General features: G+C 41.9%; 1 protein-coding gene across 1 annotated transcript in view; it reads left to right on the top strand.

Annotated features, from left to right (window-relative positions):
* The window catches only part of LAMB4 (laminin subunit beta 4), a 117175-nt gene that overhangs the window by 47440 nt on the left and 45641 nt on the right, over positions 1 to 24094 (top strand). The window contains 8 exon segments of the mRNA XM_069588888.1: positions 3759 to 3944; positions 5671 to 5780; positions 6563 to 6683; positions 17100 to 17277; positions 18332 to 18362; positions 18364 to 18473; positions 22588 to 22819; positions 24010 to 24019. Coding sequence (XP_069444989.1) covers positions 3759 to 3944; positions 5671 to 5780; positions 6563 to 6683; positions 17100 to 17277; positions 18332 to 18362; positions 18364 to 18473; positions 22588 to 22819; positions 24010 to 24019 — 978 coding nt within the window.

Here is a 24094-nt window from a genome sequence, read left to right as displayed (position 1 = left end):
TTTTTTAAAAAGCTCTTCAATTGATTGTTTAACACTTCATTTATTTGTTTCTGGCTGCACCAGGCTTTCACTGCTGTGCACAGGCTTTCTCTAGTTGCAGCAAGCAGGGGCTACTCTCTGGTTGCAGTGCACAGGATTCTCATTGCCGTGGCTTCTCTTGTTGCGGAGCACAGGCTTCTAGGTGCACGGGCTTCAGTTGCTGAGGCACATGAGCTTGCCCCGTGGCATGTGGGATCTTCCCTGACCAGGGATTGAACCTGGGTCCCCTGCATTGGCAGGAAGATTTTTAACCACTGGACCACCAGGGAAGTCCCTTGATCACTGTCGATTATATATATTAAGCAATATCTTGTTGACTGCTCATCTGTCATGCTTCTAGGAACATCTACTAATCATCTTCATAGAAGGTTCCCATAGGTCAGGCCACCTTGTCTCCTATCCCAACTTTGCTACGCATTATATTTATACTCATCTTGCTTTTGAGAGTTAAATGTTCCCTGGCCTTTGATAATCTGTGATTGTGTCCTCTGCACTGCCACTAAGGAACTCAGATTTGTGATGTTTTGTCTTACCACCCTACAGAAGGTGCACAGTCCTCAGCTTCTCAGTGATCCTGGTGGCCCCCTCACCAGTTCATTCCTCGCTCTCTTGACAAACGGAGCATAGTCAGTAGATGGGTTTTCCAGCCTTGGACGTTACATCCATTCTAGCACCCATAGTTGCTTGAGCCTTGTGGCCCATCCTCCCCAGGCCGCCACAGCAGTTCTGGCAGCTCTGCTTCATTACTCTGAACCACAGCTTTTGCCAAGCTTCTAAGAACTACTCCAGCAATATATTAGTTCATCTCGCAGGGCTCCAGGGCCCTTGCCAAGCGGCTAAATCCTGTATCACCAGTGACCCCAAACAAACAAGCTCTCCTTACCTGGTTTCATAGTCTGGCCCCTTTGTCTGGCACCCGTCATGATCCATGCCCAGCCATCCTCTCCCAGTTGCTCCTGGTTTGTGTTAAGCAGGTCTCTCTAGGAGATCCAGCACACTGTGATGAAATTTGACCCTGATTATTAGGCAAGTGCTCAGGGGGGCAGATGCTGAGGAATATACTTGTTTTCTTTTAAGGCACCTGCATCATTTGAGATTTGTGGATAGTCTTCAAATGAGGCAGGGATGGAGGCAGACTGGGGGAGGGCTCTTTTCTAATAAGGGTGAGTGGACTACATACATAGTCCAAAGTGCTCAGAAGAACCTCAGGGTTCATGGTTCTCATGTACATCACTCATGTCTCAAGACGCCCCTGATTCCCTGTGAAGGGAAGCTCTGACTTTGGCATAGGTGACTTACCCAGGCTGAGAAGTGAGCCCTCCCTGAAGTTCTGCAATGTTTCCAATAAAGTATCATGCCTGGTCTTGGATTTTTCCTACCCTCTCACGAAAAGAGATGGGAGTCTCTTTATTTTATTTTTGGTTGTGCTGTGCAGCATGTGGTCCCTTAGTTCCTCAGCCAGGGATCAAACCCATGCCCGCTGCATTGGAAGTGCAGGGCCTTAACCATGGTCCACCAGGGAAGTCCCAAGAGTCTCTTTAAACGCTGCCAAGAAGCCCTTCTGATGCTCACACTTGACTGTAAATTGCCCTGAGGCTTCCATCTTCATCAGATGCACCAATGACAACCACTAGTAGCCATCTGGGCCCACAGTCCTTATAACGCATATCTGTCGATGCCAGAAACATTGCTCGTGTCAGAGCCTCCCCTTCCCTCTTTATCCTGTCCCAGTTTGCCCAAGATGACAGTTTTAGCAACGGCTCTGCTGCCTCACAAGGGTCTCAACACATGTTACCCACTGAGGTCCTCGCTGCCGCCTGAAGAGTAGATTATTCTCCTCCAGAAATGGATCTTCCAGTCTACTTTTAGGTACACTGTCTGCTACCAGCTATTTCAGGTCAGTGGCCCTAGAAACAGAGCCTGAAACTGGAGTCATGTGCAAGTGATTTACAAAGGCAATCTTCTTTGGGAAAACTCTGTAAGAGAATGAAGGAAATAAGATGGAGGAGGAGAAAGAGTCAGAGGTGGTCTCAGGCAAAGCAAGCCTTGGATTGACCCATAGAGAAAGTCAGAAACATAAACTGCAGATAAAGTTTTCCTACCTCTTGAGACCACAGTGCCAGCCTTTTATACCCTATCAGGCAGTCATTGGTGGCTTCCCCGGTGGCTCAGAGAGTAAAGAATCTGCCTGCAATGCAGGAGACCTGGGTTCGATTCCTTGGTTGGGAAGATCCCCTGGAGAAGGAAATGGCAACCCACTCCAGTATTCTTGCCTGGAAAATCCCATGGACAGAGGAGCCTGGTGGGCTACAGTCCACGGGATCACAAAGAATTAGACACGACTGAGCAACTAACGCACAGGAAGTCATTGGCTGTGAGCTACCCTAGGCGTAGGGGTGGGGATGTGAGAGGGCAATTCTCCAGAGAAGGGGGCAAGTGTGAGCTGTTAGAAGTCGCACTTATACAGCAAATGTGGGATGGGTGTACCAACTAAGTAAAGGGGATCCCATGGGGTACCTATACTGTCTGCTGCCATTTCCAAGATACTTTTAAAATTTTTATTATTTTACTATTTAAAAAATATTTTTATTTATTTGACTGCTCCAGGTCTTAGAACAGGTTCTTTAGTTGCAGCATGTAGGATCTAATTCCCCCACCCAGGGATCGAACCCAGGCCCCTCTACATTGGAAGCATGGAGTCTTAGCCAGTGAACCACCAGGGATGTCCCCAGAGTACTTTTTTAAAAAGTTTGAAAATGTTGCAGAGTGAGTTTCTACACACCTCCATCTCATTTCTTATTTACCTTAAACTCCTCTGTGGCAGGGATTCTAGTCTATTCATCTTTGCATCTGATTCAGAGGCTGGGATTGAATTGTTCCTAAATAAACATTTGTCAAGTGAGGAGCAGTTTGTGGTAGTTCACAGAGCAACTTGAACTTCAGGCTAAGTAATTTGGGCGTGAGGTTGTTGGCAGTGAGAACGCGTTTGAAATGCTCATTGGCAGCAGTGTGTGGTATGTATTGGACTAGAGGGACCACAGAGAGAACAGCCAAGACACTGTTGCAGCAACACAGGCAAAAAGTAAGAAAGAGGCAGAATTCCAGTGGAGGCTGGAAGTGTTGAGAGGCAGATGCAGAAGCCATCAAGGAAGTATTATCTACAGGGTCCAGATGGTCCCAGGCTGACATCCAGCATCGAGACCAGCAGGGCTGCTAACCAGCCAAGCGTGTGAGCAGTTTTGTGCTCATGTGCCCCCAAGCAGATGGGAGAAGATCATTTCTCACATTTGCATGAAAGAAATATCTAGAAAAAACAAAGCCATGTGGTTTTATCATTGTCATGCACAATTAGGCAAAATCCATGAAGTAGGCATGGGAATAGTTTCTTTCCCTTCATATTTTGGCCAGAACTCCATAGTCATATCTGAGAAAAGCCAAGGTCACCAGTGTGGAATCACTCAGTTTATGACACATGGGGTACTTCATGTGCTGGCCAGTGATCTTGCTTTCCAAGTGATCATTCTATACAGTAACATATGTTCCACAGCTGCAGAATCAGCACTTTATTCTCCATGGTATTCTGGGATGTGTCCTGGTTGGAATAATTTATCCGGGACCCAGATGGACCATATACACATCAAGAAATACATGAGGTTTTTAATTTTCTCTTCCAACCCTTCACTCTAGGCAAAGTTGTGTTCATTCCTCTCCTATTTTAGAGCTCGGTGACTTCTGACCAACTGCCTGCTGTTTCCATCTTTCTCCGAGAGCCAGTTCCTGGGATGCCCGTTACATGGACAGGACCTGGATTTGCCAGGGTTCTCCCTGGGGATGGTTTGAGATTTGCTGTGGGGAACATCCCTGTTCCCATGGATTTCACAGTTGCCATTCGCTATGAAACTCAGGCATCCTTCAACTCCCCTTCTGTGCTGGTGGTTCCAAGCTGAAAGAAATACATTCTCAAGCTAAGCGTTTCCATTCCAGTCTTGCCTAGGTTCATCATAACAGGATTTGCAGAAAGTTGAACATCTGGAGAGCACTGTAAACCAAAGTGTTTCCTGAAGATATTAAAGCAACACAGGGAGCCATATGTACACACACATTATTCCATGGAGAGAAAGTAAAGCCGGAGCTACAGATTTTAAGATACTAAGTCTAGGCAAGTGGTGATGAAATGTTTGTATAAGAATAATAAATAACTCAAATAATGCAAATCCTGCCCTCCTAGGACATTTTTTCCCCCTGAAAGTGTAATAAGGAACATATGTGCAGAGATTCAGACTCATGGGGATGCAGAAGAGGCATTTATTTGCACTTGGATTTTACCAGGAGACAAAAGGAAAGCTCAAACCAACCTGGTCCTCTTGCTTCCTCCCTTTCAAGCCCTTCCCCTGCCTTTTGAGAAATATCTGAGAAAGAAGAGAAACCAAATTAGAAAAACACTTGATCTAGAGTTTTCTTTGCATAATCTTTTCTTTGGTGGTCTGAAACTCCATAGACCATCTCCCCTGAAAAATATTTTATGTGGCTGGGGGTGGTCTCAGAGCCCCCAGAGTCCCTCTGGGGACCACATTCTGAAAGGGCTCATTGTCTGTTGTATGACCAGAGTGGATGATCTACTTTGAAACTCTTAATATGACATACTTCTTAATTTCTCACTTAACAAATTAAAAGCAAGGGACTTGAAGGCACTTTGACATGATGAGTGTGACAAAAATGTCATTTTTTAAAAAGATACGTGTGTATAAACGTGTATGTATAAATATATATAAATTTTTGTATAGACAGAACATATCTCTGACAGCTTTAAAAAACTTTTCCAGATTGTGATACTTCTAGAGTTTAGATAATTAGCATATATGCACTCTCTCTCTCTCTCTCTATATATATATATATGTATTTATACACATGTAAATATATCTGGTAATATGATATTAAAATTATTTAATAAGTAATTATATAAATAATAAATTTATATAAGAATATTTATGCAATAGTATGAAAGAAATATATATATTTTTGTAAAAGATTCCTTTTTTTCCCTTAGTGCTGTGATCCAAGAACATAATGAATTAATTGACTCTTTGGGAGACAGATGTTAAAGATTGGACCTTCAGGGGATGTTTAGGGAGCTTGAGATGGACATGTGCACACAGCTGTATTTAAAATGGAAGACCAACAGGGTCCTACTGTTGAGCACAAGGAACTCTGCTCCATGTTATGTGGCAGCCTGCATGGGAGGGGAGTTTGGGGGAGAATGGATACATGTATAGGTATGACTGAGTCCCTTCACTGTTCTCCTGAAACTATCACTACATTGTTTGTTAATTGGCTATATCCCAATACAAAATAAAAAGTTAAAAAAATAAAATAAAAGATTAGACCTTCAAGAGTCCCAGGGGTTTTCTAGACCCAGGAATTACATCTATGGCCATAAACAATATTCTTTCTACCTGGATCATAATTCAAATACCAGAAAGTTAGGCCTGAGGGTGACTCTCTTCTCACAAATGCAAAACTCCATTTTCCAAGCAGACTTTGGGTTGCAAATTTATCCCGTGCACTACCCATTAGAAATATGTTGGTGCATGCATCCTCGCAGGAACATGCCCTTATGTGATGCCTGTCTAGTCTGCAGATGACTGGACCATCCAGATGGTGATTAACCCCATTGGAGCAAGCAAGCACTGCATATGCGAGACCCCACAGCCAAAGCCTCAGGCTTTACCAGCAGCTTCCAGGTATGCTTGGGGACCTGGCCTCAAATGCTGAAGATTTCTTAGAATGTTGTTTGTCTATCAGTATTTTGTAACCAGGAACTATGTGGGAGAAGAGGTGTATCAAAGGAGACTGTAATGTTTATTAAGTGTTTACTATATGCTACACTATGATTTACATTTAATATCACGTTGAATTTTCCTAACAACTCGGTGAGGTAGATATTGTTTTCACCAGATGAGGAGGAAACTGAGAACATTTCAATGACTTGCTCGAGCTTTATAGCTGATGTATAGCAGAACCAGGGCTCCAGCCCAGACAGCCTGACTCTGATCCTGAATGTTTGTTTTCTGTTCCCCCGGATGCCTGGAGATGTGAACAAACGAAATGCTACAAAAATAAGAATACAACGTTCAGTTTGAGTTAGCTCAGCAGCCAAAAGTCTAGTTTTCAGGCCAGTAATTTTGCATTGGAGATTTGTGGCTGAATAAAACAGAAATCTTATTAATATTAGCCTGATAGATGGGAGGGAGTACACTTGCTCCATCCTTTCCCCAGAGCAGTCGTGACACCCCTTGGCCAGTTCCCAGGGTTTCGCTATGTGGCACAATCCTGTGTTAGAGCCAGAGAGTCTGAATGAACTGACCGCCCAACCCACCTGAGCTGGTCTAGATCTAAACCAAGCCTCCATCCGGCAGTGGAACCCACTTCACAGCACACGTGGAACACACCAAATGCAATGGCTGCTTAGCTTATATAACTGTACTTTTGACACTGAATTTTTGCTTTATTTCTTTTAATACAGAATCATGCTACTTCCCACACCCATCTGTTTAGAACCAGATGTACAATATTCCCTTGATGTCTATTTTTCCCAGCCTTTGGAAGGAAGGTTCAAGGCTCATTCACACATCCTGGTTGATTCTGTAAGTACTACAAAGCCTTGTGGATGCTTCCCTCTGAACTGAGTTCCATTCTAATTGTACATGTAGGGTTGTACTTTGCAGTGTTTCATGAGAAATAGAAATCTATTTGTTTCATTATGAAAATCATCTCCTGTGTATGAAGGTCGTTGAATAACAATGGCAAATCTTCCAGAACACACTTGTCAGCCCCGGTTTGAAGTATTTTCCATATTCTATTGTTGAGACTTCATGACTACTCTGTGAGGGAAGTCTGTGTTTATTCCCATTTTACAGACAGAATTGAAGGAAAGGGTCACAGAGTTAGTGAGTGAGGAGTGAGAATTCAGAGCCAAAAGGCCTGATTTCAGCATCTCTGCCTGGAGCCACAGCTGTGTACTTGCATTATAGAAAGTTTGGGGAGACAGTCCACCAATAATTAATTACTTATTATCATCTTGTAACTTTCCAGTTTCTACCTATTATGCTTTTCTATCATTGTAATCAAAGTGCTCAGACAAGAGTTTTTTTCTTTTTTTTTTTTTTTTGGTACTTTATATTACATCATAAGCATTTTCTTCTGGTGCTTTTGTAAGCTTACCATTTTTAGGAACCATGCATAGTGTTGCCTTGAGTAACTTCTTTCATTGTTTTCCCCTCCAAATTTGGGCCACAGGTATTCATTCCAAACCTTTCATTCAGTCCACATCTTTAGGCTCAGTCCTGTCACTGGGCAGAGTTTAGACACTGAATAAATTTACTTGATCTACTTACCTATTCCCCTACTTGTGGTCTCTAAGTTGCTTCTACTTTTTATAACTCTGCATAGTTGGTATATTTTTTTAATAGTTTAAAATGCAGTCCTACTTTACCAAAATTTCATGGCTCTTGAAATCTGTCAAATTAATTTTCTGGTAGGTATTCATCAATTAATTTTCAGGATCATCAGTAATGCATGAAAGTGCCAGTCTCATCCCACCATTAGCAGAATTGTACAGAACTGTGTGAGATTTTTAAAAATTTTGTGGATAAAAATCAAATTGCTCTGTTTTTTGTTTTTAAATATCTGCGAGAATCTCCTCATATCGTGATTTAATTGGCATACTACAACCCTACCAATGTTTATTGGAACACAGACACGCCTGTTTGTTTACGTATTATCTATGCTGCTTTCAAGCTCCAAAGGTACCACTGAGTATTTGCAGCAGAGATCTTATGATCATAAAGCCAAAATATTAACTATCTGGCCTTCCTGGATTTAAAAAAAAATTTAATTGGCAGAAAATTGCTTTACAATGTTTTATTGGTTTCTGCTGTGCAACAACTCAAATCAGTCATTCATATATATACACATACATACGTATATATGAATATGAATATATATCCCTTCCCTCTTGAGCCTTCCTTCTGTCCTCTACTATCTGATCTTTATAGGAAGTTTGCCAACCCCTGATTTAATTAGCTATATATAAGTATATACATATGTATATATCTCTCTCCATATTTTGTGTATTGTATCTCTAAACTTCAGTTTATAACTATTGAACACTTTTAATTTACAAGCTAGAACTTCTTAATTTCATTATCTATTATAGAATTTAGTATGGGGCAGGTATATCTTGGATTTGTATTCATCAAGTTCAGCTATTATAACATTTTTAAAAGGCCATTATTTAAGATTATTTCATCAAAGATGGGACTGCAAGATTTAGGAAAGAAAGGAAGGAAGGAAAGAGGGAGAGATGGAGGGAGGAAAGATACAGGGCACCCAGTTACATTTGCATATGACATAAATATGTGCCAAATATTGCCCTCAAATATTACTTGAGACATACTAAAAAAATTATTCACTGTTTCTCTGAAATTCAGTATAATTGAAATGGAAAGTAGAAACCAACTCCTGAATGGGAAATGTAAACTGTCATGATTTCTCTAACCCATATAATTCATATTCTGACGAGGAACTTTAAATAGAACTGGGCTCATGAACCAACATGTGAGTTACAAAGAAAGAGAATCAAATCCAACAGGTTTAATTAAGGGGAAAAAACCCTGACAGGTGGGAACCCAGGCAGAGAAAAGAAAGGGAAAGGAAGAAAATAAGGATTCCTAGTAACAAAGGGATGTTAGTATTGTAATCGTAACAGTCATGAAACTTACATTTATGAGATCCAAGTTACTTCTCATTTTAAATCCATGTCCTAAATATCTCTAAAGTTTATAAATTCCAAAGTAATCACTGGATGCTGTGTTAAATGCATCCATCCAAATTGTCCATTCATCACCCATTCTCTGAGGGTACAACCAGGCACTGTGCTGATTCCTGAGGGGGAAAAAATCTGGTTCTTGCCCTCAACACATCCTCAGCCTGATATAGAAGACAGCGTGTAAACAAAACCACCGCAATGATGTTTGATAGGTGTAGAATATACATGGACAATTTGAAATTAACTAAAAATAGGTCCATTTGGTCAATTATCAAGTGATCATTCTCTTACATATAGTCATGAAAAATCCTAAAACCAAAATAAAAATTAAGAGAGCCACCAGATCTTGGCAAACTGTCCAAAACCCCAGAAGAGGCCTTTAGTCCTCATTTTAGAGTGAGATTCCTTATAAACAGAGATTCGGGTGCTCCTGATTTGAGGTGCTCGTTGGGAAAGAGGAGTGAGGAGACAGCAGAAGGAACTCAGCCAGGATGGGCTCAGGGAGCTCTGGGGCATGAACCGCCCCGTGGGTTGGTTCCACATGGAGGTGAGGGATAGGGCTTTGTGTGCCCGGGTCATCATCAGCTACAGGCTCCCACCCCACCCCTTGCCCCCTGGGAGTACACCCACTCCTGGACACTGACTGAGTCCAATTCTCTGGAGAAGGGAACAGCTGTGAGCTTTCAGCATCCAGTGCCACAGCAGCTGGTGGGTGGGGAGATCTGAGCAGGGCACCTGCAGTGTCCCCGAGAGTCCCTGACCCAGGATGACAGTAGGAGAAAATCCTTGCTCATTATGATTACAGACTAGAGCAATTCTGCTGTTCTGGGAAATACTTGATTGCTTGGAACTTGACCCTCTCTAAGTTCATTCTCCTCTGTAGCCTGATTAACTGAGATGCATTACCAAGAAAACCAGAGGAAAGCTGTGTTCAACCCTTCTGCACAAATATCTTTTGTTTATGAGTCAGTTCATTTTTTTTTCAGTCGCCCTAATTACATGATAAGTGCATCCATAAAAATGTGCTGAGACTCACACGTAGATAACGCATTCTAGAATATAAAACTGGCATTCTTCTTTTAAACCCTGGGATGGACTGTAGTTGGTAATATAAAGTCCTTAGAAGTTTCTAGGAGAAGTGAGTCGGCATTATAAACCTCTGCAGCTAACAGGAACTCTTGTCATCTGTTCCATCGGCTTGGTGCCAAGAATGGCCAGCTCTTAAACCAACTCTGACCAAGAACTGTAAACAGCAGTCCTGGATTGGCTGTCCTCAGTCCTAAGCCTAACCCATCTGGTTTCCTTCTGAGTGTCACCCTGCTTGGTTTGTGTTTGGAGAATGCAGAGTCGTTTTAGTATCAACTTAAAGATACAATAATACTAAGAATGCATGTATACTTCTTTACTGCAGAATTTTTAATAAGCATTTACTGAAAATTACCCACTGGGGTAGGCATAGGTGTAAGTAAGACTAGCACCTTCCCTGCCGTCACCAGGGCTGACGCTCTAAGGAGGAGATGTAGGCAGTTATGCAGGAAATGACAGCACAGTCATGCAGATACTGGGAGTTGTGACAGGTCCTTTGGTTTGGCTCAGGCAGTGGCTCTAAATGTCAGCTGACACAACCTTCCCTTCTTATTACAAATATTTTGTATCACTCTTTCCTATCCTGCAGTGAAATTCACAGGAATTATAGCCTACCTGAACACACAGCTTCTAAATACTATCAGTGTTATGTGCAAACACAAAGGAGAAATAAAGGGAAGTAATTTATGGAGCTATAGTATATCCTTCAATATGTGCATGCATGGACATGAACACACTGGGAGACAGTGAAGTGTGGAGATGCTCATACGTGTAGAATCACTACATATGAGGCAGCCATGCAAGCAGGTGTGTTGTAAAAACGTTTAACATGTTTTAAAAACACAGCGTAAAGCTTTCAACTCATAACTATAAACAGAATCCTCCTTCATGGATCTTCAGTGAAACATTCAAAAGCTATCAGAGACATGAGATGATTTTCCTTTTTGTGAGAATGTCTAGCATTTGTGATCTCCACCCACTAAATGCCAGTCACACACCTCACCCAATTACCTTGACAACCAAAATTACCCCTTGGAATTTCTAAAATGCCCCATGTGGGTGGGTACCTCCCACATAGAGAACCAGTGAGCTGAGAGGTCAAGGAGCAGCAGAATGAAAAGAGATGTGACTTAGATATCCTAAGGCGATGGGAAGTCACTGAAACTTTGAAGAAGGAATGTTATCTGAATAGACTGCCTTTTAAAAGGTTGCTGTGGCAATAGGGTAGAAAATTGATGACGGAGGGGAGACAAAAATGGAAGACTTGAGAACCCCATGAACAGTATGAAAAGGCAATATAATAGGATACCAAAAGAGGAACTCCCCAGGTCATTAGGTGCCCAATATGCTACTGGAGATCAGAGGAGAAATAACTACAGAAAGAACGAAGGGATGGAGCCAAAGCAAAAACAATACCCAGTTGTGGATCTGACTGGTGATAGAAGCAAGATCCGATGCTGTAAAGAGCAATATTACATAGGAACCTGGAATGTCAGGTCACGAATCAAGGCAAATTGGAAGTGGTCAAACAAGAGATGGCAAGGGTGAATGTCGACATTCTAGGAATCAGCAAACTAAAATGGACTGGAATGGGTGAATTTAACTCAGATGACCATTATACCTACTACTGCAGGCAAGAATCCCTCAGAAGAAATGGAGTAGCCATCATGGTTAACAAGAGAGTCTGAAATGCAGTACTTGGATGCAGTCTCAAAAACGACAGAATGATCTCTGTTCGTCTCCAAGGCAAACCATTCAATATCACAGTTATCCAAGTCTATGCCCCAACCAGTAACGCTGAAGAAGCTGAAGTTGAACGGTTTTATGAAGACCTACAAGACCTTTTAGAACTAACACCCAAAAAAGATGTCCTTTTCTAATAGGGGACTAGAATGCAAAAGTAGGAAGTCAAGAAACACCTGGAGTAACAGGCAAATTTGGCCTTGGAATGAGGAATGAAGCAGGGCAAAGATTAATAGAGTTTTGCCAAGAAAATGCACTGGTCATAGCAAACACCCTCTTCCAACAACACAAGAGAAGACTCTACACGTGGACATCACCAGATGGTCAACACCGAAATCAGATTGATTATATTCTTTGCAGCCAAAGATGGAGAAGCTCTATACAGTCAACAAAAACAAGACCAGGAGCCAACTGTGGCTCAGATCATGAACTCCTTACTGCCAAATTCAGACTCAAATTGAAGAAAGTAGGGAAAACCACTAGACCATTCAGGTATGACCTAAATCAAATCCCTTATGATTATACAGTGGAAGTGAGAAATAGATTTAAGGGCGTAGATCTGATAGATAGAGTGCCTGATGAACTATGGACGGAGGTTTGTGACATTGTACAGGAGACAGGGATCAAGACCATCCCCATGGAAAAGAAATGCAAAAAAGCAAAATGGCTGTCTGGGGAGGCCTTACAAATAGCTGTGAAGGGAAGAGAGGTGAAAAGCAAAGGAGAAAAGGAAAGATATAAGCATCTGAATGCAGAGTTCCAAAGAATAGCAAGAAGAGATAAGAAAGCCTTCTTCAGCAATCAATGCAAAGAAATAGAGGAAAACAATGGAATGGGAAAGACTAGAAATCCCTTCAAGAAAATTAGAGATACCAAGGGAACATTTCATGCAAAGATGGGCTCGATAAAGGACAGAAATGGTATGGCCCTAACAGAAGCAGAAGATATTAAGGAGAGATGGCAAGAATACACGGAAGAACTGTACAAAAAAGATCTTCACGACCCAGATAATCATGAGGATGTGATCACTCATCTAGAGCCAGACATCCTGGAATGTGAAGTCAAGTGGGCCTTAGAAAGCATCACAACGAACAAAGCTAGTGGAGGTGATGGAATTCCAACTGAGCTGTTTCAAATCCTGAAAGATGATGCTGTGAAAGTGCTGTACTCAATATGCAAACAAATTTGGAAAACTCAGCAGTGGCCACAGGACTGGAAAAGGTCAGTTTTCATTCCAATTCCAAAGAAAGGAAATACAAAAGAATGCTCAAACTACCACACAATTGCACTCATCTCACACCCTAGTAAAGTAATGCTCAAAATTCTCCAAGCCAGGCTTCAGTAATACGTGAACCGTGAACTCCCTGATGTTCAAGCTGGTTTTAGAAAAGGCAGAGGAACCAGAGATCAAATTGCCAACATCTGCTAGATCATGGAAAAAGAAAGAGAGTTCCAGAAAAACATCTATTTCTGCTTTCTTGACTATGCCAAAGCCTTTAACTGTGTGGATCACAATAAACTGTGGACAATTCTGAAAGAGATGGGAATACCAGACTACCTGACCTGCCTCTTGAGAAATCTGTATGCAGGTCAGGAAGCAACAGTTAGAACTGGACATGGAACAACAGACTGGTTCCAAATAGGAAAAGGAGTACGTCAAGGCTGTATATTGTCACCCTGCTTATTTAACTTATATGCAGAGTACATCATGAGAAACGCTGTACTGGAAGAAACACAAGCTGGAATCAAGATTGCCGGGAGAAATATCAGTCACCTCAGATATGCAGATGACACCACCCTTATGGCAGAAAGTGAAGAGGAACTCAAAAGCCTCTTGATGAAAGTGAAAGAGGAGAGTGAAAAAGTTGGCCTAAAGCTCAACATTCAGAAAACGAAGATCATGGCCTCCGGTCCCATCACTTCATGGGAAATAGATGGGGAAACAGTGGAAACGGTGTCAGACTTTATTTTTGGGGGCTCCAGAATCACTGCAGATGGTGACTGCAGCCATGAACTTAAAAGACGCTTACTCCTTGGAAGAAAAGTTATGACCAACCTAGATAGTATATTCAAAAGCAGAGACATTACTTTGCCGACTAAGGTCCATCTAGTCAAGGCTATGGTTTTTCCTGTGGTCATGTATGGATGTGAGAGTTGGACTGTGAAGAAGGCTGAGCGCCGAAGAATTGATGTTTTTGAACTGTGGTGTTGGAGAAGACTCTTGAGAGTCCCTTGGACTGCAGGAGATCCAACCAGTCCATTCTGAAGGAGATCAGCCCTGGGATTTCTTTGGAAGGAATGATGCTAAAGCTGAAACTCCAGTAGTTTGGCCACCTCATGAGAAGAGTTGACTCATTGGAAAAAACTCTGATGCTGGGAGGGATTGGGTGCAGGAGGAGAAGGGGACGACCGTGGGTGAGATGGCTGGATGGCATCACGGACTTGATGGGCATGAGTCTGACTGAACTCCGGGAGTTGGTGATGGACAGGGAGGCCTGGTGTGCTGTGATTCATGGAGTCGCAAAGAGTCAGACACGACTGAGTGACTGAACTGAACTGGGACATCTTTGGGGCTCTCACCATGGTCATCCAGGTGGCCTAGATTAGGGAAGTGATGGGAAATGAAGAGGGATAAACACATCTGAGACATGTCAGTTGGTCAGACTGAGCAGGCTTGTGAAGAACTTGATGTTGGGGGTGGGAGCAAGTGGGATGGATTGGGCGTGTTGATTATGATGAGGCAGGTATCAAAGATGGCCTTCAGTTTTCTGCAGCAAGCAGCTTGGCAGATGGTGGCACTATTTCCTGGCAGTAGGCACTGAAAGGAAAGGAGACTGTGGGTGTGTTTGATTGGCAGTACCTGTGGGACAAACGATAGGCTTGTCTGTGCAGAGCTGGAACCAGGACTGAGATGTGGCAGCAGACATAAATGCAGGTGAAAAGCAAAGACACAGCTTCATTACAGTCACTTAGGAAATGGATGTGGGGTAAGAAGAGAGCCTGTGAGAGAACCCCAAGGAGCCCCAACATTTAGGGGAGGGCTGTTGCGTTGGCATAAGGGTAAATGGGCGAGGAGGTAGTGAAGATGGCAAGGAAACAATTGTTAAAGAAATTTGACTTCCAAGGAATCAAGAGACAAGGCAGTAGCAGGAGACACATTTGAGATCAAGGAGGCGACTCTACAGATGGGAGAGATTTAAGCACATACAGATGTTGATTGAAAGGGAAAGACTGAAGAAGGAGGGCAGTGTTGTTCAGTCACTAAGTCGTGTCCAGCTCTCTGAGACCCCATGGACTGGAGCACAGCAGGCTTCCCCATCCGTATTCCACAGGAAAGTCCCCTCAGGCACAGAGCGTAGCTGCCGGGACATCTCTTCCCTGGGACACCTCTCCCTCACCAGCTCGCAGGGGTGAGGACGGGTGTCAGTCCCTGTGAGACTGGATTTGGGCAACAGCAAGTAGGGGACTCCAGTCCCTTTGCGGTTGCCTGTTTTCTCTACGAAATTTGAGGAGTGAGAGGCTGACATGCTGGGAGGATGAGGTTAGAAATCTGAGGAGTAGAAAAGCGTGGATTACTGAAATCATCATCCAGGTTTGACATTGCACCCTGTGGTGTGGGTGTGTCAGAGGACAGGAAGGAAAAGGCTGAAGAGGCTTGAAGTAAAGCCCATGGAAACTAACGTCAGTGTAGACAAAGCAAAAAGATCAGGGGAGATTTATCTGCGCCATCGGGTTCACCTCCCTACTTGACCTGTTGAATTCAAACTTATTTCCAGCGCTGTTTTTTCCACCAATTGTTCAAAACGACAAACTTGGTGATCAGTTTGCTATACCATTCTTCACTATTTCAACCAAGTCATTAGGAAACGTTTTGAATAGTATTAGATTATAATTTAGATAAAATCTCAGGAAACCTAAACAGTTATTCTTCATGTAACTATTAAACTATAGATCATTTCTCCTTGAGAATAAGCTTGAAGTGATGTCCTTGTCCCCATAATAGCTGTGTGGTTTTAGTCAGCAATTCCCAAAATGCATCTGTGGAACACTAAGCATATAGGATGTTAATAAATATAATTTGGATATAGGACCAAGCCATAAAATAAGTGTGGAAATGCTGAGTTTTGAAAGTGTTTTTCTATAAAGGAACTTATTTACAAAACAGAAAACAAGCTTATAGTTATCAAAGGGGAAAAAGATGGGGAGGGATGAATTAGGAGATTGGGATTAGCAGGTATAAACTACATGAAATAGATAAACAACAAGGACCTGTTGTATAGCACAGGGAACTAAAGTCAATATTTTGTAATAACCTCTAAGGGAAATGAATCTGAAAAAGAATACATATGTATATGCATGTTCTTTATATGTGTGTGTACACTCAGTCATATCTGACTCTCTATGACCTCATGAACTGTTGCCTGCCAGGCTCCTCTGCCCATTGGATTTTCCAGGCAAGAATACTGGAGTGGGTTGCCATTTCCTACTCCAATATATATTCTTTTATATATATACAACTGAACTACTGTACTGTACACCTGAAACTAACAGAGCATTAAAAACCAACTATAACTCAATAAAAACAAAGGTAACTTTCTTGCAGTACTTCTCAGAGGTTTAATATGTTAATCTGTACTGCAAGTCACCCAAGACACAGATTGTTTGATGTAGAACAGCACTGTCCATGTGTAACTGAAAAAGACAAAAATTTCCTTTTTTTAATGTGTTTATTTTTAATTGAAAGATGATTGCTTTAGAGTACTGTGTTACTTTCTGCCAAACATCAACATGAATCAGCCATAGAAAAAGACAAAACTTTCTAAAGGAGGGTTTTGTGGAATTAGAGTTCCACAGTAATACTACAGAGTGCACCATCTAAGTCCTAATTTTTTAATGATTTATTTTGCGGCATGCGGGCTCAGTACTGGCAGTTCTTGATCTCCAGAGCGCAGGCTCAGCAGTTGCGGTACACTGGCTTAGTTGCTCTGTGACATGTGGGATTTTCCCGGAACGAGGATCAAACCTGTGTCCCCTGCACTGGCAGGTGGATTCTTATCCGCGCTACCATCAGGAAACTCCCGAAGCTGTCATTTCTTAATCCATCATAAGCAGTCTAGTTAGCAGTCTTTCTAATCTAAGACAAATTGATTAGCAAGTAAAAAAATATAATAATAAAAAGATAAAGGCTTGTTTTCTTTGCCATAAGTCAACAAATGTAAATATTTAGTTGAAGATTTCTTAAATAAACTGAAAATCTTAAAATCTTCAGTTGCATGCAATTAAAAGGATGAAATTGAGTCTCTTTTCAACCATGACTCTCATAGATCTAATTATTTTAATAACTGGAATCTTGAACAGGATCCTACTATGAACAGAAACCTTTTTTTCCCCATTATTTTAAAAGCTTGGTCTTATTCCCCAAATCAACTCACTGAAGAATTTCTGCAGCAAGCAGGATTTAGATGAATATCAGCTGCACAACTGTGTTGAAATTGCCTCAGCATCGGGACCTCAGGTGCTCCCTGGAGCATGTGAAAGGCTTATAGCCAGTTTGTCTGCCAGGCTGCACAATGGGGCCGTGGGTGTCTGTTCAATGGGCTCCGCTGAAGCACCGTTGTCTATACAAAGGAACATGAGTGAAATGGTTTAATATGTTTTAGCTTAACAGCCAATGTAAATACCAATTGCTCAATGATTAGATACACAGTGCATTCTCTCCATGTGTTGAAATCATAACTTACAGTACAGAAAAAGTATGTAAAAGAAGGGCCTGGCAGTCACTTGGGGAATGCCAGATTTCTGGAACAACGGTCCTAAAATATTTCTTTGGAATCCTGGAATGTTAGGGCTAGAATGAACTATAAACAACCTCTTTCACCCCTCAACCTTCATTTAATAAATGAGACTGAGTCCAAAACATGAGGTGACTTGCCCATTTCACTAAACTGTAGAACAGGGTTTCAGCACTTTTGAAATCTAGGTCTAAGTAACACTTTGCTGGGAAGGGGCCATTATCCTGTGTGTTGTAAGATGTTTAGCAGCTACCCTACCCTCTGCCCACCTGATATCAGCAGCACCCTCCTGCTAGGTGTGACATCCAAAAATGCCCCCAGACTTTATCATATGTCCCCTGGGGAGCAAGTTCTCCCCCTAGCTGAGAATCAGTGCTGTAGAGTGACAGCCACAATGAGAGTCTGGGCTTCCTGAGTTCCAGTCAGATGCTTCTTCCATGCAGGACTCCGGCTTCAGGATGCCCACAATTTCATGAAAGATGGAATAAGGGAAATGAAAGGCGTAATCTGGCATCAGCATAGATCATCAGGAATTAAAGAAATAATAGCATCAATAAGAATAACATTGGAACAACTAATGATTGAAGTGATCTATTTCAAGCCTTTCAGTAACTTGTTAAGTAATGTTTACTGCTGAGTGATGTGTGTTAAGTAGTGTTTATTGAGTACTTACTTTGTGCCAAACACTGTGCTAAGTATTTCACAGGCATGATTGTCTTTAATCCTTATAATCTGAGGGGGTAGAGGTATCCAAAGAGAAAGACAAATCAAAACTAGAGCTACCAATGGGCTGAGGTGCTTTGCTGTCACTTCCTTTCCCTCTAACTTTCTTTGTTCCCTGCAGCTTGCAAGTGTCATCCACAGGGCTCGAAGGGCCAGCTGCAGCTGACTGGGAGGCCAGTGCCGATGTAAGCCTGGTGTGACTGGCCGCTGCTGTGACACGTGCTCAACAGGAAGCTATGGTTTGGGGCAACGTGGCTGTCACTGTACGTAGCAAAACCCAGATGGGGAAAACACACGTGTTCTCAACCTTGGAGTTTCAAAGGCGGGAAAATCAATGTGGGGAGTTTAAAAGAGGTGGAATTGGGAATTTGTCTATATTTGTTCAGACTATCAATGTAGGTGAACCACTGAAAATTTTTCTGCCATACTTTCTTCTTCCATGCAGTGGGCACTGACTGTGTGCAGAGCTCTCTTAGGTACCATGCGTGATGATAGGAACGTAGTAGCCCAGGGAAGATGTGAGAACCCCATGGAGTTGTCTGTGTAACCCCAGCTTTATCACCTCGTGCATAAACCCAGTGGTTGGAAAGGCTAAAACCATAAGATTGGGAAGTTGAAAAGTGGGATGACCCTGTCGCCAAAATTTTACCCTTTCTGCTGCTGGGGTCACAACTAACCTTGGAACTCATTTCATAAGCCACCCTTTAATAAAGGCTTAGGTGAGGCTTCATCTAGCATTGCTAATTCTTTACCAAGACTGTCATGTTCAGGGTAAATAGTTCTCTGTTCACAATGTAAACCATTAGTGAAAACACTGCTCCCCACTGAGAAATCTTCCTTATGAACCATGAAAACACCCAGGTAGGTTAATTCTCCTTCCAAATCAGGGAACATATCTTTTCAGTTATGATTCAGAGAGATGGTACACCTTCCTGGTCATCACCTGGGCATGGTTGTCTACCCAGCAAACAGTGCTTTGGTCCATCATTTCTTTTTCTTTTCTTTAAAAAAATTATGAAACGCTGACACACAAAGGAGAAAACATTTCTTCCATGTACCACCCTGTCAAACAAACAAGCATCACACTTTTGTGTAGGGAAGATTGGCTCAAAGAATTCTGCAATTTACCAGAAAAAGATTGAATTTCTATTATCTCACATAGGGAAAAGAAAAATCTAGCCATTTAAGTGTGATTCTTCTTATTTTTATAATTGGAAAGTTTGAATCCTAAGTTTCATGGAAGTTTGAATCACTAAAAATATTACTTACTCAGATGCTCTGTATAAAGGCATTTATGACACTTGATTGAAATGGACAGAGGATAGAATGTCTGAATAGGCATTTTTCTGAAGAAGATACACGTATGGCCAATAGCTACATGAAAAGATGCTCAAGATCACTGGTCATCAGAGAAATGCAAATCAAAACCACAATGAGATATCACCTCATGTCTATTAGAAATTCTATTGCCAAAAAAGACAAGAAATAATGAGTGTTGGCAAGGATGTGGAGAAAAGGGAACCCTGTACACTAGGAATGTGAATTGGTGCAGGTACTATGAAAAACAGCATGGTGGTTCCTCAAAAACTTAAAAATAACTACCATATGATCCAGCAGTTCTGCTTCTGGGTACTTATGCAAAGAAAATGAAAATACTAACTTGGAAATATACTTGCACCCTCTTGTCCACTGCAGCATTATTTACAGTAGCCAAGGTATGGAAACAACCTGTTTCCACCAACAGATGAATGGATAAAATGTGATGTATATATAGATATGTATTTCCATGATATGATATATAAATCTGAAAAGATGATGCTGTGAAAGTGCTGCACTCGATATGCCAGAAAATTTGGAAAATTCAGCAGTGGCCACAGGACTGGAAAAGGTCAGTTTTCATTCCAATCCCAAAGGAAAGCAATGCCAAAGAATGTTCAAACTACCACACAACTGCACTCATCTCACATGTTAGTAAAGTAATGCTCAAAATTCTCCAACCCAGGCTTCAACAATACATGAACTGTGAACTTCCAGATACTCAAGGCAGAGGAACCAGAAATCAAATTGCCAACATCCGCTGTATCATGGAAAAAGCAAGAGAGTTCCAGAAAAACATCTATTTCTGCTTTATTGACTATGCCAAAGCCTTTGACTGTGTGGGTCACAACAAGCTGGAAAATTCTGAAAGAGATGGAAATACCAGACCACCTGACCTGCCTCTTGAGAAACCTATATGCAGGTCAGGAAGCAACAGTTAGAACTAGACATGGAACAACAGACTGGTTCCAAATAGGGAAAGGAGTACATCAAGGCTGTATATTGTCACCCTGCTTATTTAACTTATGTGCAGAATACATCATGAGAAACACTGAACTGGATTAAGCATAAGCTGAATTCAAGATTGCCGGGAGAAATATCAATAACCTCAAATATGCAGATGACACCACCCTTATGGCAGAAAGTGAAGAAGAACTAAAGAGCCTCTTGATGAAAGTGAAAGAGGAGAGTGAAAAAGTTGGCTTAAGACTCAACATTCAGAAAACTAAGATCATGGCATCTAGTCCCATCACTTCATGGGAAATAGATGGGGAAACAGTGGAAACAGTGACAGACTTTATTTTGGGGGCTCCAAAATCACTGCAGATGGTGACTGCAGCCATGAAATTAAAAGACGTTTGCTCCTTTGAAGAAAAACTATGACCAACCCAGACAGCACATTAAAAAGCAGAGGCATGGCTTTGCCAACAAAGGTCTGTTTAGTCAAAGCTGTGGTTTTCCTAGTAGTCATGTATGCATGTGAGAGTTGGACTATAAAGAAAGCTGAGTGCCAAAGATCTGATGCTTTTGAACTGTGGTGTTGGAGAAGATTCTTGAGAGTCCCTTGGACTGCAGGGAGATCCAGCCAGTCCATCCTAAAGGAAATCAGTCCTGAATATTCATTGGAAGGACTGATGCTGAAGCTGAAACTCTAAAACTTTGGCCACCCTATATGAAGAACTGACTCATTTGAAAAGATCCTGATGCTGGGAAAGATTGAAGGTAGGAGGAGAAGGGGACGACAGAGGATGAGATGGTTGGATGGCATCATTGACTCAATAGATATGAGTTTGAGTAAGCTCTAGGAGCTGGTGATGGACACAGAGGCCTTGTGCGCTACAGTCCATGGGGTTGCAAAGAGTCAGACATGACTGAGCGACTGAACTGAGCTGAACTGATACATATACCTATAATATAATAATGGAATATTATTCAGTCATTTTAAAAAAGGGAAGTCTTGACATTTGCAGCAACTTGAATGGACCTAGAGGGTTCGTGCTGAGTGAAATAAGTCAGAAGACAACAAATTCTGTGTGATCACATTTTCTCAATTTATTTTTTTATTTTATATGAGAGGATAGTTGATTAACAATATTGTGTTAGGTTCAGGTGTACAACAAAGTGATTCAGTTATGTATGTACATGTATCATAGTAGTATGTACCTGTCAATTCCAAACTCCCAGTCTATCCCTCCTGTCTACCCTTTACCCTTGGTAACCATAAGTTTGCTCTCTAAGAGTATGATCTCATTTATATGTGAATCTAAAGCAAACAAACAAAAATCAAGTTCATGGGTATAGAGCACCAATAGATTAGTGGTTGCCAGAGGTGAGGTGGGCAAAATGAGTGAACAAAGTCAAAAGGTACAAACTCCCAGCTATATAATAAGTAAGCCATTGGAATGTAATGTACTGCATGGTGACTTTAGTTAATAATACTATATTCTATATTTGAAAGTTATAGGACAACAAGTTAAAATATCTCATCACAAGACAAATATTGTAACTGTATGTTGTGACAGATATTAATTAGACTTAATGATGGTGATCGTTTTGCAATATACAAATATGGAATCATCATGTAGTACACTTGAAACTAATATAATGTCATATGTCATTCCACAATTAAAAAAATAAAACACTGCAGTTGTCTACAACATACTGTTGATCAAATGAAATCAGTGAATTCTTATTAACAAATCATATGTAACTGGGTGCAGGAGACACAGAGACACAGGACTGATTCCTGTGTTGGGAAGATACCCTGGAGTAGGAAATGGCAACCCACTCCAGTATTCTTCCTGGAAAATTCCATGGACAGAGGAGCCTGGTGGGCTACGGTCCATGGGGTTGCACAGAGGCAGATATAACTTGCCAACTGAGCACATATACCTGGACCCAGTACATGCAAGGCTCTATTCTAAGCACTGTATGGACTCAAATTTATTTACCTTGATCGGGTTGATACAGTAAATTAGAGATTATGATATCAGAACTGTGACTCTCACCAACCCACCACTAGCCCCTTGACCCTGACAGGTTTCTCTTTGTTTTGCTCAGCTTGTCACTGCCACCCTCAAAGGTCACAGAGTCCCATAAGTGACCAAGTAGCGGGACAGTGCCCCTGCCATGGAGAAGTGGCCGGCCGCCATTGTGACCGGTGCCTGGCAGGCGACTTCGGATTTCCCAACCGCTGCCCCTGCCTTTGTAATGGGTTTGCTGAACTTTGTGATCCAGAAACTGGGTCATGTTTCAACTGTGGTGGATTTACAACTGGGAGAAACTGTGAAAGGTATGGCATTCATATGCACCTTTTTTTTCCCTTTTGTTCTGATTTCACAACATTCCCTAAAGGACCACTGAGTAGAGAATCAATTGTATTGAAGTGTAGAGTGATCGTGACGGGCAGGGGAAGATAGAGCATCATTTCGTCATCCTTCAAAATCTTGTTATGAACTGGACTTTGTCTGATGAATCAGTAACTTGCATTTGCCTGGTACCTTGCTTTTTATATCCCTAAAATATGCATGTAAATTAGATGATATGACTAAGCTGTGGGACTTTCAATATGAAGCAGAAAACCTTTCTACAGAGCAAATGAGCATCTTCTAAAATGTTGAGTTTAAAGAGTTGCATTGTCCTCAGTTCAGTTCAGTCGCTCAGTTGTGTCCAACTCTTTGCGACCCCATGGACTGCAGGGCGCCAGACCTCCCTGTCCATCACCAACTCCTGGAGTTTACCCAAACTCATGTCCATTGACTCGGTGATGCCATCCAACCATCTCATCCTCTGTCGTCCCCTTCTCCTCCTGCCCTCAATCTTTCCCAGCATCAGGCTCTTTTCTAATGAGTCAGTTCTTCGCATCAGGTAGCCAAAGTATTGGAGTTTCAGCTTCAACATCAGTCCTTCCAGTGAACACTCAGGACTGATCTCTTTTAGGATGGACTGGTTGGATCTCCTTGCAGTCCAAGGGACTCTCAAGAGTCTTCTCTAACACCACAATTCACAAGCATCAATTCTTCGGTGCCCAGCTTTCTTTATAGTCCAACTCTCACATCCATACATGACTACTGGAAAAACCGTAGCCTTGACTAGATGGACCTTTGTTGGACCTCTTTGCATGTTGGCAATGTAATGTTACTGTCCTCAGTTCAGTTCAGTCGCTCACTCATGTCCAACTCTATGCAACCCCGTGATTCGCAGCACGCCAGGCCTCCCTGTCCATCACCAACTTCCGGAGTTCACTCAGACTCACGTCCATTGAGTCCGTGATGCCATCCAGCCATCTCATCCTCTGTCGTCCCCCTCTCCTCCTGCCCCAAGTCCCTCCCAGCATCAGGGTCTTTTCCAATGAGTCAACTCCATGAGTGCTGCATGGAGAACATGGGCTGAGATTAGTTTTGGATCCAGAGGCATATTTGAGTGGTTTTGCTTATTTGAGGGCCCAGGAATCCTGAACTCACAACTTTGTGGTTTTTTAAGGAAGACTAAAGTCTGTTCTTCACCAAGAACTTTCTATATCCAAATAACCTTTTTATTCTCTGAATAGATAGTAAATTAAAATGGT

Source organism: Ovis canadensis, chromosome 4 (assembly GCF_042477335.2).
Source record: "Ovis canadensis isolate MfBH-ARS-UI-01 breed Bighorn chromosome 4, ARS-UI_OviCan_v2, whole genome shotgun sequence".
Classification (NCBI taxonomy): domain Eukaryota; kingdom Metazoa; phylum Chordata; class Mammalia; order Artiodactyla; family Bovidae; genus Ovis; species Ovis canadensis.
The sequence above is the reverse complement of the archived record's forward strand: the minus strand, read 5'-3'. Positions and strand labels throughout refer to the sequence as shown.